We start from the raw sequence: 13822 nt of genomic DNA on the forward strand, positions 1-13822 counted from the left end.
GTAGAAGTTTACAGGGACTATCTGTAGATACAGGCATGGACAGGAGTGAGAGGCTACCCTTCAGGAAGAAGGACTAAGCAAAGGGAGAGACACAGAGGAAAGGAGGAGTGTGACTAGATCACAGAGAATCCACATTATCGACAGGCATCATTCCAGACAGCCAGTAAATTAGACCTTGAGTCATCTGCAAGTGGGACCGAACTTCAGCTGCCCTAAGCACTGTGGCTCTCACAGCTTTTATAAAGAATCATAGAATATCAGGGTTGGAAGGGACCTCAGGAGGTCACCTAGTCCAACCCCCTGCTCAAAGCAGGACCAATCCCCAACTAAATCATCCCAGCCAGGGTTTTGTCAAGCCTCACCTTAAAAACTTCTAAGGAAGGAGATTCCACCACCTCCCTAGGTAACGCATTCTAGCGTTTCACCACCCTCCTAGTGAAAAAGTTTTTCCTAATATCCAACCTAAACCTCTCCCACTGAGAATATTTGGCCAAGTATGTCAGAAATCTTGTGTCATCATGTAGGTCAAGTACCAGCACATTTTCTGGGAAGAAATCCCAGGGCAGGAAATGAATCACTCAATAGTTTCCAGTTATTTTAATGAGAAACAACTTTAAAAGCTGCCTTGGTTTGGAGAGAGAATGTGGCCAGAGGGTGGGGCAGAGGCCTGGACATTTAGGTGCAGGAGATTCCTTAGCATTTGGGGGTGGTTAGAACCACGCCAATCCCAGATGCACTGCAGTGAGCAGACCTAGGGTGCGTCTACACAATAGCAGGGAGCTGTAATTCCCAGTTTAGGTAGATGTACACAGACTAGCTCTGCTCGAGGTAGCGCCTAAAAATAGCAGGGTGGCGGTAGCGGCCACTTGGGCTAGCTGCCCGAATATGCACTCAGGGGAGCGGCTGGAGTTGTACGCAGGAGGGTAGCCTGTGCCACGCTGCTAATCTTAGCGCAATCGCTCGAGCAGAGCTGGGGTGGGTGTGTCTGCCCAAGCCAGCACACTTTAACACTACCCCTCCATTCCCGCCACAGGGCCAGGCTGCCGGAGGCTTTGTACGGACAAAGCCACTTGACGCATGTGTGGGGCTAGGAGCTACTTTAATGGCGGCCTCTAAAATTGTACTTAGATGCCAGATCCCAGACAAAGGAGAGTAGGGGTGCCTGTCTGAGAGAAGCTTTTAGCACCAGGTGGAAATACTCTTCTCATTATCCTGCAGCACTGGAATGGGGCGTCTTCGCTAAAACATGCATTTCTTTATGCAGCAAAGCATCTTCTGGGATTCGATGCAGGTGCAAGTGAATGGTCTGAGCATCAATTCTTTCCAGCCCTCTCAGGATATTCCCTACTGCTGTGAAGAGGGACAAAAATATGACATTTATGGGCATAGTCCCCCATGAGAACTCGACAGCAGTAGCCGGCAGGTCAATGGGAGGTCTGGGCTCATGCTATTCTGTATGTTCAGGTCTAGCTGTCAAAGGAGATGGACACTCGCTGGGTGTTAGGATGTACGTGAATTACAGGCTCCACTCTGATTCAGTCTCCCAGGGACAGTGCAAGTGGCGTTTTAAGTTATATTAAAGCAAGGACAAAATTAAATGAAAGAGAATCAGACCCCTTCAAAAAGCCCCGAAAGAATCAAAACGAGGAAATGCCGGCAGAGCAATCCAACCGGAACATGCAGGATGCAGAGGAATCTCACCGCACCAACACCCGCCCAGTTCATCTGAGATCACGGCCCAAGACCTGCGCTTCTCTGTTGGGCAGCCAACTCTGAAGCCTTCACTGGGTCTGCACAAGTCATTACACCTCTGTGCCTCAGTTTCCCTGTCTGTAAGACAGGGATCATGACGCTCACCCACATCACAGAGGAATTTGTAGGGGAGGTAATTAAGGCCTGCACAGTACTCGGAAGGTGGATGGAACTCAAGGAAGTGTTTAGTAGCAGGGTTACTGAAGTTGAACGTGGGTTTTGTAGCTAATGCAGTCGGTTGGGAATCAGGGGAAATAGGTTCGATTCCAAGCTCTGACAGACTTCCTGGGTGGGGTCACTGTCCCTCTCTGTTCCTCATATGGGATAATTCTTACCTTCTCCCACCCTGTCTGGTCTATTTAGACGGGGAGTTCTTTGGGGTGGGCACTGCCTCTCATGGTGTGTATATCGATACTGGCACTGGATTTCCCGTTCAGGTAGACAATAGTCGCAGCGGCGCGAGCGGCTAGCCAGCAGACTACACACCTAGGATCTCGACGAGGGTCACACTCAGGGTGGCTCCCACTGCCACGGCTCCCCTGCTATTTTTAGTGCTTTAACTCAATCAGCACTAGCGTGGGTTTGTCTCCTGGAGCTGGAAGTGTGGATGTACCCAATGTGTATGGACATGGCCCCGCACAATGAGGCCTAATCTTGGTGTGATTGCAGTACAAATAAATAACCACCACCCAGAACCCGTGGAAGGAAATGGAGCTCTATTATATGCCTTCATTACCTTGAACCTGCTGGCATCTAAAACAACAACCCCAAATCTCAGCCGGGCTGGAGAAAAATTGCCATGTCATGCTGCGAGAGCTGCCGTGTGACATGGAGTAGCATCATCACATCACCAGGGCTGGCCAGGTGGACACAAAGCTCAACCCCATGTGGCAGACCCCTCAGTTAGCCAAAGAGCACTTCCATCAGCAACAGGTTCAGAAACGAGGACAGGAGAATGTTAGTAAAAGAAGAGCCAACAGGGGTCATGCTTTTCAGAAATGACTAGTGATTTTGGGTGCCCAGACTCCTTAAAAGGGGCCTGATTTTCAGAGTGAGGGGAAGTGGGGGCTTTAACATTGATTTAAAGCATGAAGTCTCTCATGGGTAAGAGCCACTTTTGAAACCCTTAGCCAAGGGGACCCTGGGTTCCTCCTCCCCAAACTATTGTTCTAAAACCCGACGGTGTTTCCGCACTTACCGGCAAGGTATCTTGGGCTTCACACATCTTGGCTACTGAGGTCTCGAACTCCCCAATGAAGTCATGTCCCCCATCACTGTCGTAATCATAACACATGACCTGGGGAAGAGGAGGGGAAGCGGTCATTCTCATGCACAGCAGAGGTGCGGGTCTTGCTTGTGGTTAGATGAGTCACGTTTACACGTTGTTTCACCCTTCAGATTTATCCTCTTTTGCTTTCCCCACTACTCCGATACTGCCTCCTGAAGGCCCTGGCTCATAACAGCCTTTCTGTCAGCCAATGAGGGCAGAGCACAGCTCTTTGGATCCTGTCAGCAACAACACTGCCTTGACCATGAAGGCAGGGATCTCCAGAGAATGACTTTAGATGCTCCCTCCTCTGGGGCCGGGATCAGTACTTAATTTGTGCCAGGGCTGGCATCTCCAGACTTGGCAGTTCATAACCCCGGCACCTCTGGACTCGCCGCGTCAGCTATGAAAGTAAAAAAATTGCTTGAGCCCCGGCACATCTGCCATTACAAATTAAGCAGTGGGCTGGGCCTATTACTAGAAATTTCCTACCGGCAGTAGGAACAGAATGAGCACTAGTGTAGGCCAGCCTGCGGTGCTTTAACCATCAGCATGTGGTCTAACCCGACTCAGAGCAGATTTCGATGACGTGATGATGAAACCACCAGCGGCAACCAGTCCACGAGCACTGCTCCAGACTTGAAATTTCCAAAAATTCAGTTTCAGAAACGCTGTAAAAGGTTTTTTTTTTTTTAAATTGATTTTACGTTTTTTCGCGACAGGTCAAATTGTAGGAGGGCATTATATGCACTGCCATGACTGACGTAGCGTATAGGATGGAATAGTTAAAATATTCTATTTTTTTAAAACCATGACAGGCAGTTGCTACTGAGTACTCACTGAAACGTCTCATCGGCTTTTCTAGCTCTAAGTGTCTCCTGAGTGTGCAGTAATGGAACAGTCCGACACGGTCGCTCACCCCTTGTGCTGATTGTAAAGGCTCTTTAGTGTAGCAGGATTGGTAGCGTCACCCGTTGTTAAGGTCATCTTACACTTCCCATTATAAAGCCCTATATCCAGTTGCTGAAAATTTTGCCAAACTTTAACCACTTAGACTGAAACTTTTAAGTCTAGGTGTCTGTCTGCCTCCGGCTGAATTTTTCTGAAAAAATGTCAGCCAAAATGGTTCAACGGTTTCCAGGAACTAGGCTGGAGAACATACTGCAGGCATGTATGAACATACTGGAGAACATACTGCAGTTAAATTTTGGTGACCTTTTCTTTGCTTTGGACCAGGGACTTGAAATTGACCAGGGAGGGTGGCCTGGGTGGCATGGAAATGCCATTAGCTGGTCCTGTGAAAATCTCTCCTGCCCAAGTTATAGGTTGGCTGGGTTATAAGCCCTTGAAAAAAAAATTAAAAATCAGACTTTGCACATGCTCAGTAGAGACTTGCTAGATCTTCACAGTTAAATTCCCTGAGGATTCTGTATGAACTGAGCATGCTCCAGCCTGGGGACTGAGCAGGACTTTCCCTGCAATTGCAGCTCTGGGCTGAGCTCCAGAACTGAAAGCAAGGAGACCGACGGGTCTTTTCTGTTCTCTCAATGTCCCCCCACTGAGGCCCAGAGAATGAGAAGGAAGCTGCCTGATTTGAATGCAGAGGAGACGGGAGACAGACCTTGGGGGAAGGAGATTGGTATGGAGATCCTGGGAGGAAAACAAAGGAGATGGGAGGAAGTGGGGAGCTGAGATCAGATAAGGAGCCATGGGAAGACTAGGACTGGCTGGGCAAAGAGACTGGGAATCAGTGGGGAGACATCTGACGAGGAGCTGGGATGTAGGGGGAGAACTAGGACTGGCTAGCCAAGGAGTTGGGGCAGGGGCAGCACAACACACTGAGATTGGACAAGGGGTCCGGGGCAGGAGGTTGGGAGCCGCTGGGGAAGGAGAACATGGGGAGAGAGAACAGACAGGGAGCCGGGGAGGGGGGAGGTTAGACTGGGAATGGGAATCTGGAGGGGGCAAGTTAGGCCTGGGAGAAGAAGCCTAAGGAGTGGAGAGTGGGACTGACTAGGTGAGGAGAGCGGGAATGGGATGAGATACTGGGGTGGTGAAGAGACAGGACTGGGACAGGGATAGGTTGGAGAGCTGAAGCGTCTGTGCCCACTGGAGCACGTTCCCCTCCAGAGCCTGGAATGGAAACCAAGATTCCCGAGTCTTACCATCCTCTGCTGCCAGCAAATAGCTGTGAAACCCCCTGGCAAAGCATCTCATCCCCCTCTAATGCTGCTCCACTAAGAATCACAACCTCCTACCACTACCTGCTTTCAGTTACGCCATGAGCTCCACTTGCTGAGGTGTGTGTGGTGGCTCTAAAGGCTCCAGGCCTGCCCATGACCCACGAGGGTAGCAAATGTGATGCCACTTGCTGGAATTTCTGTTGCAGTTTGCTCAGCCGCTGCAGTCAGCCGATGTGACTTTAGGATGAAAAGAGACCGGTCACCCTGGGTTTATCATAGAAATGTGGCCTTGCTTCTTGGTAGCATATGAATTCCTCCTCAGCGGTTCTGGATCTGTGTTAGTTTCAGCCTCGAAGGCAGCTTCACCCTTCCTTCCCCGCCACAGTGTCAGAGGCTGAGTACCATAATGCAACAAGAAGCCAGAGCAACATAAGGGTCACTCTATAGGCAGGTCTACACTCCGGGGCTAAGTCGACCCAAGTTCCGCAACTCCAGCTACATGAATAATGTAGCTGGAGTTGACATACCTTAGGTTGACTTCTTCTGGTGTCTGCGCCGTGCTGGGTTGACGGGAGAAACTCTCCAGTTGACTTACCTTATGCTTCTTGTTCCGGTGGAGTACCGGAGTCAATGGGAGAGCGATCGGCAGTTGATTTATCAGGTCTTCACTAGAATGGATTGATCACCGCGCATTGATCCTCCGGTAAGTGGAGACCAGCCCCATATTGACAGTTACCTTGATCAGCTTTTCTACATCTCCATCACACAGCGACACTAAAGGCACAGTGAACGGCTTCCACACGGGATCCAACGTGTACTTAATCACCTGCGGTTTGGGAAAGAAGGAAAACGGTTCAATTAGAATGAGCCAGTGGAAGCGAAGGGTTGAACACAAAGTAAAGGCTGGAGACATGTTTTCAGCAACTTTCAACAGATAACTGGCATAAGGTTGGCATAGCTCTGCTGATGTCAGAGGCGCTCCACTGCATTACTGGGGAGCAGCCTCGCCCAGTCATGGTGGTTATCACAGACACCAAACCATCGGTCTGGTCCACATTGCCAGTCCTTTGTTGAAATTCAGCTTAAGTGGCCTCAAAAATGGCAGTTTCTTGCTTGGAAACCTTTCCTGTTGGTCAGGACACAATTTTGTAGCATTTCACATCAAAGTCTAAACCCAGGCAGATCTAATGTCTATCATCTTAGTCATCACCCATGGTTGACGCTGGGACTTCCAGAGTTAAGAGCATAAGCCTCTATAGCAGGAGCTAAAGAACCAATCTCCCAACTCGGAGCTGTAGGACACTCACATAGAACCAGCACTGAGGGGTGCATCACAGAAGTGTAGGGAGGAGGTCATCTAGTCCAGCCCCCTGTGCTGAGGCAGGAACAAGTAAACCTAGACCATCCTGGACAGGTGTTTGTCTAACCTGTTCTTAAAAACTTCCAAAGATGGGGATTCCACAACCTCCCGTGGTAACCTGATCCAATGCTTAACTGTCCTTAGGGTTAAAAAGTTTTAAATACGCAACCTAAATCACCCTTGCTGCAAACTATGCTGATTACTTCTTGTCCTACCTCGAGAACAACCAGTCGCTGTAACACACACCAAACAGCAGGCTTCACAAGCAAAGAAAACTTGCCTTCAGCCTCACCTTTGAAAAGCTAGCAGGTAAGATTAAGACTGTATTTTTCCACATGTCTTTCGATTAATACACCTCCCATTCCTTAAGGATACACGCATAGCGGGTTTTCAGCCATGCAGAAAGGTGAACGCTAAATATGTATGGTAGTTAATTGCCTGTTTATACATGAAAATTTTGCTTTCTCCAAAGCCATCAAGTGGCTTCCACTGCAACCAGAGCATTTCGGTTTGGTTACAATCAGGATTCGCATTGCTCCTGCAGGATAGGGTGAGCTTTGTCAGCAACTAGCGACGGGAACCAAGGACTGGCTTTTATTTTGCAACGATGGGTGATGCAGACAGTCCCTCGTTAGGGAACAGGAAAAAAAAACTGACATTAAGAGCACAGTTTAATGAAGGATTTGTAAACACCTCCTACATCAGGTTGGAAAGATCGGGAGGGTGGGGGAACCCACGCACATTAAGAATACAAACTGTATGGTGCCCGTATGCCGCCAGACACCAGGTCTTTGAGGTGGGTGTCTATGAAAGGATCAATGATTATTTCACCAGATGGCACCCAGCTGGGGATTCGCACCTTATTTTAAAACACGCTAACGATGGCATTACCCTACCACAGCAGACACCTCTGCTACTAAATGGGCTCAGACTAATAGCCACGAACATATCAAAAGCTGCAGCCCATAGGAACCGGCGATCACTTTATTTCTGGTACTCCCCCCCGCCAAAAAGAGAATCTAGATATTTCAGTCATTTGGAATTCCGTTGAGAGCAGCCGTTTATTTTCCGGGCTGTTAAGTGGGATGTTATTTAAGCCCTTCAAAACGTGCACAGTTCCCCCCTCCCCTTTTCCCCCTCCTTTCCCCCCCCCAAGCTGCTAAAAGGAAATAAAGCTTCAATAGATTCCATTGCCGTGTACGGACTAAGCTTCGCAACCCATGTGTTTTATTTCATCTCCAGTTTCCCAATGAAGTTTGCAGCAGATAATGAACACACACCGCCAAGTGGCCGACCACCAGTCAAATGGGACTCACTAAAAACATGTGTTTGAGTCGAGCTGGCCAACAAACGGAAATCGAGTTTTCCCATGGAAAATTTCAGTTTTGTAAGAGAGGTGCACTGGGTCAGAAAATTATTCCAAAATTCCCAGCCAGCTCTATTTTTCCATTCATCTGAGGTCTGAACGGATGGTCCCTGGGTTTGAAATTCTCTGTTTACCCTGGGCTTCAGCAGTCATGGGATCTGTACTGATTATTCTGTCCTTTAGTTTAAGAGCCTTGGCCAACATTTTCAAAAGCAGCCTCGGATTTTGAGTGCCCAACTTGAAACGTTTTTGAGAAGCACCAAGTATCTGCTGCTCTGGCTGAAGTCAAGGTAAGAGAATGACTACAAGTGGTCAACAAATTGGAAAATGTTTGTATTCCTTTTTTAATTAAAAAAAATAAATAAATCCAAACAGCTCTCAAAAGACCAGCACAAATCACAGAGCAAAAGTATGGAACAAGGTCTGTTTCAGATACTTCCACCATTTCCTTACTCACACCACGAATTTTTCCTATAAACAGTATTTCCCTCCCCTTTTGCTCACAACAAATCTAGTCTATTAACTAGATTTCACCCTCCAGAAGAAGAAGAAAAAAGTTGTGAACCCAAGTTCTGAAAAGTGATTGATAGCCTAGAATAACTAATGCTTTTCAGACTAGTCCATTTTGTCCTTTTAATTATGCATTTTGTATTACGGAATCATACAAAGAAGTGGCCCATTACACCCAAATACACAATAATATTTCAACAAACTGGCTCTGGAAAAAATGCTCTGGAAAAAATGATCTTATGTAAACAGTGAGGACACAAAGTTTGCAGATGATATAAAATTACTCATGATAGCTAAGTTCAAAGCAGACTGCAGAGAATTACAAAGGAATCTTGCAAAACTGAGTGACTGGGCAACAAAATGGCAGATGAAATTAAATGTTGATCAATGAAAAGTAATGAACATTGGAAAACATAATCCCAACTACACATACAAAATGATGGGGTCTAAATTAGCTGTTGCCACTCAGAAAAGAGATTTTGGAGTCCTCGTGGATAGTTTTCTGAAAACATCAGCGTAATGAGCAGCAGCAGTCAAAAAAGCGAACAGAATGTTAAGAACCATTAGGAAAGGGATACATAATAAGATAGAAAATGTCATCATGCCACTGTATAAATCCGTGGTACGCTCACACCCTGAATACTGCATGTGGTTCTGGTCGCCCCATCTGAAAAAAGATAGGTTAGAACTGGAAAAGGTACAGAGAAGGGCGACAAAAATGCGTAGGGGTATGGAACAGCTTCCATATGAGGAGAGATTAAAAAGAGTGGGACTGATCAGCTTAGAAAAGAGATGACTAAGGGGAGAGATATGACAGAGGTCTCTAAAATCGTGAACGGTGTGGAGAAAGTGAATAAGGAAGTGTTACTTATCCTTTCACATAACACAAGAACTAGGGGTCACCCAATGAAATTAATAGGCAACAGGTTTAAAACGAACAAAAGGAAGTACTTCTTCACACAACACACAGTCAACCTGTGGAACTTGTCAGGGGATGTTGTGAAGGCCAAAATTATAGCTGGATTCACAAAAGAATCTGATAAATTCATGAAGGATAGGTCCATCGATGGCTATTAGCCAAGATGGTCAGGGACTGAACTCTACGCTCTGGGTGTCCCTAAACCTCTGACTGTTTCCAGTCCCCTGCACTCATGGCAGGACTAAGTATTATCTAGACCATCCCTGACAGGTGATTGTCTAACCTGCTCTTAAAAACCTCAATTATATGTTTAGCTTACTTGCTGCAACTCTGACCACCACCAAGTCTCCCACTTTCCAAGTCAAACAGTCTCAGCTGGACATGGGTAGGCAAAGAAATGGACTTACAACAAGGTTCACCTGCCCTCTCACCTCTGATCAGTGATACTATCAGAAAAAAAGGTTAAGGACAAAAAAGGTACCAAGTGGCTAACCTAAAACCTCAAATACTAGTCCAACTCACCTCTGTTCTGTGGACCAGCATCCATTTCCCGTCATCGCCTGGTTTATAAAACTCTAGAAATGGATCTGACTTTCCAAACAGGTCCTGTGGAAAAATGCAATACGGGTTATACAATTATTTCCATTCCTCTGTATGATGCTCAGGCACGGGACACCCTGCAAAAGGAAAATGACACTCTCCACAACAAGTTAGAGGACTTCATAGTCCTAGTTATCTTCTGCAGGGAAGAATATAACACAGAATTAAAGTGACAATACATGGTTATTAAATATCCCCTAGCAATTTTTACAAGATTAACTGATCAGATTGGTAATAAGCACCTAAAATGGGAGTACTGATATAAAAGAGACTGGTCTTGTATTTATTTTGACCTGCACGTTGTAAGTATTAAGGGTGTGGTTTTCAAAAACTCTCAGCGTTAGTCTGGCTCTGCTCCTATTTGAAGTCAATGATAAAACTCCACTGATGTGATGGGCACAGTGTTACAGCAATGCTAAGCCCTCTTGAAACTCACACCTAAACTCTTAGGACTTGTCTTCAGAAGTGTGGACACATTTGTAGCAGTTTCAAATTTCTAGCAAGTTAGGTTGTCCCTGTATATTTAATGGGAGGCAGCTAAACTGACAATAGACAGGTGTAAATCAATTTAAGAATGTCCACACACCCTGTTGCAACAATTTAATTACACCGGTTTAAAATCCCACTTTCAGTTCAACTACTCTGCTTAGACCAGACCCTAGTACAGGAAGTGGAGTACCTACGCAGACGGGAAAAGCTCCAGGTGCTGTAAGCGTATCCCCTTACATTGTTAGGGACACCACTCAAACGAAGAGTAACACTGGCTATCGTAAGAAGGTCTCCAAGCCCCACATTTTCAAAAGCACAGGGAAAGGGTCTGTCTTTATGAAAGAGCTCACAAACTTTATTGGGAGCCGTGAAGCTAAAATGCTGTGCAATCCTGAAGACTTGCACGGCAGAGGTATATTTAGGAAGCATTACATTAAACTCTTGCAGCCAAACAAGCCTGCAGGTAACTCTTTTACCTAGAAGCCCAGAGAAATGCATAAATTCAACAAATGCAAAAAACACGTTTCCGTGTGCAATTTCACATTCACAACCCTAACAGCAACATGCCGAGTGGATTCTATAGAGAATATGCATTATATGGAGATATACCCATCTCACAGAACTGGAAGGGACCTTGAAAGGTCATCAAGTCCAGTCCCCTGCCTTCACTAGCAGGACCAAGTACTGTCCCTGACAGATTTTTGCCCCAGATCCCTAAATGGCCCCCTCAAGGGTTGAACTTACAATTCTGGGTTCAGCAGGCCAGTGCTCAAACCACTGAGCTATGCCTCCCCCTGCATGCATGCCGCATTCCATTCCACATGCAACGGGAAACCATGCAGCTGAGTTCAGGTTTAGAAAAACATCTAACGTGTTAAAAAGAAATTTAAAAATGCACAAACATCCAGGAATGAAAAGATATACACCGCAATAAGGAGCGAACAGAGCAAACCCTTTATGGTTTCTCTAGAGCAAACCACATCAGCCTTGACAGACAGATCATGAATTACTCTGGGAGACACGCTGACTCCGCTCCAGCCGATGCTTGTTTGTTACCAACTTTCACTCTAGCTTTAGATCCCACCCCCCGATAAAGAGCCACTTGTTTCCTGCCAGTTTATAGATGCACATGCTCTGTGTGTATGCAGAGAGAGTATTTATAGGTACACTCACACTGGCCATAGAGAACCATATTGACACTGTTTGTTACAGCCAAAACCCACAATTTAATCCATGAGCAGTCTACTTCCCATCAATGGCATTACTTGTGGAGAAAGGCATTACTCAGTGAGTAAAGGGATCAGAACCTGACCCGGAATGGTTAGAGGGAAATGCGTGTGCTGCTTAATACCCTCAAAAGACAAAACACTCAACAAAGCCGATAGAGAAAGGAAGGAAAGGGGCAACAGCAACAATGCATGAGCAAACCCTAGAACTGGAAGGGACCTCGAGAGGTCCTCAGTCCCTGTCCCCGTCCAGTCCCTCGACTGATCCCAGGGTCACAGCTCCACCCCACTGCAGCCCTTTTCATAAGCAGATCTCAAAGCAATTTTCAAAGGACATCAGTACCCCCATTTTACAGATGGGGAAACTGAGGTACAGGGAGACAAAATGACTTGCCCCAGTACCCAGCAGGCCAATAATAGAGATGGAAATGGACCTCAGGTCTATTGAGTCCCAGTCCAATGCTCTATCCATTAGGGTATCGTGAGTCATTGATACCTTTACAAGGAATGATTTTCAGGATCCCATAGCAGATAAAGAGGTTTAACGTTTGCACGTTGGGAATAAAATGCCCACACACCTTTTTATCCAGTTTTCTGCCAGCCATGCTCAGAGTGATCACTCTGTTATCTGACAGCTCTTGGGCAGCTATCTGAAAGACAAGAGAACATTTTATTTATTTTTTAGAATGAAAATTAAATTCACTGATTAATTGCACAAGAGATTCCAAAGCCAAAACTACGAGAGAGCATGTTAGGCCTTGTTTTGTTTGTTTAATCATTTACTATTTAGCATGAGCTGCATCACTGCAAGCTGTACAAAACCTGTTCTCAAATAAACTCATTACATAGTCTAAAAATACAGCCAGAGTTAAGACTAATACCACCCTTGTCAAACGGTAGGTAATTTTACCAGTCCAGACACACGTCTATGTCCCTCCAGCCTTTTACTATAATTGTTAAACCAAAAAACAAAAAAGACTATTGAGTTTATAAAAACCATCAACTCGTCACTCAACGGAGAAATTTACAAGGTTGATTTATACACATGACCCATAATTAAAACCATCTATGGCCCTGATCCTGCAATTGGATACAAATGTCTGCATCCATTCACCCATATGCAGCCCCACTGAACTCAGACAGACCCAGTTGCAGGATGGGCCTCCAAGTGTTGCTACTAGGATTCAGAAGGAGATATGGGGGAGTCAGAAGGAACCATCAAGGTACTTTTCTTCCCCTTCACTACTCCTCACTAGTACTGCTTGCTGTCTTTGAAACTTAAAACTGAAATCTAGTCTCCTTTACCCCTATAGCCTAAAGAAACCAGTTCTTTGTTGCACAGCTGCTGAGTTACTTCAGTCCATCCGCCTAACACTTATTTCCAGAATCCCTGCCTCCCACTTTCCCACTCCACAGAAGATCTGACCAGATGGCTAACTCGCTCTGTTCTCTAGTCTTCCCACGTCACGCTTCAGTAGAACATCCATAACTCAAACATTGCATCCATTTGCAAATGCAGGTTGGGCCATTTTCTCTTTTGTCCCATTTAGATTTCACCCAAAAAGCTTCTGTGAAATCAAACTGGTAGAAAGAAAAATAATTCCACGGGAATAATATCGCTGGCATCAAGGCAATATGTTGCATTTCCCCCCTCAATTCGCCTCCTGCCCTAGCCTTAGAAAAGTGACATTGAAAATAGCTCTTTTTCTCCAACAACCTTTGCTTCCCAAAACGATTAGAATAAAAACAGTGAGTTATGGAACTTTTGTAGGGCTTGAGCCAAGCGAAGCTGGTTATCATCATAAGAACAGACATATTGGGTCAGACCAATTGTCTATCCAGCCCAGTATCCTGTCGTCTGACAGATCCATCAACCCCTGTCATCCACTCCCAGCTTTTGGAAGTCAGAGGTTTAGGGACACCCAGAGCGTAGAGTTCAGTCCCTGACCATCTTGGCTAATAGCCATCGATGGACCTATCCTTCATGAATTTATCAGATTCTTTTGTGAATCCAGCTATAATTTTGGCCTTCACAACATCCCCTGACAAGTTCCACAGGTTGACTGTGTGTTGTGTGAAGAAGTACTTCCTTTTGTTCGTTTTAAACCTGTTGCCTATTAATTTCATTGGGTGACCCCTAGTTCTTGTGT

The 13822-nt window shown here is 45.9% G+C and overlaps 1 protein-coding gene across 12 annotated transcripts in view; it reads right to left on the minus strand.

The window, feature by feature from the left end:
- The window catches only part of CPNE2 (copine 2), a 201962-nt gene that overhangs the window by 109635 nt on the left and 78505 nt on the right, over positions 1-13822 (minus strand). For all 12 annotated transcript variants that reach the window (XM_073307437.1, XM_073307434.1, XM_073307439.1 and 9 more), the window contains 4 exons: positions 12251-12322; positions 9880-9963; positions 5939-6028; positions 2951-3049 (listed from right to left, as the gene is read on the minus strand). In XM_073307437.1, the coding sequence (XP_073163538.1) occupies positions 2951-3049; positions 5939-6028; positions 9880-9963; positions 12251-12322 (345 nt within the window). The remainder of the gene's footprint in view (positions 1-2950; positions 3050-5938; positions 6029-9879; positions 9964-12250; positions 12323-13822) is intronic.

Source organism: Lepidochelys kempii, chromosome 12, assembly GCF_965140265.1.
Source record: "Lepidochelys kempii isolate rLepKem1 chromosome 12, rLepKem1.hap2, whole genome shotgun sequence".
NCBI lineage: Eukaryota > Metazoa > Chordata > Testudines > Cheloniidae > Lepidochelys > Lepidochelys kempii.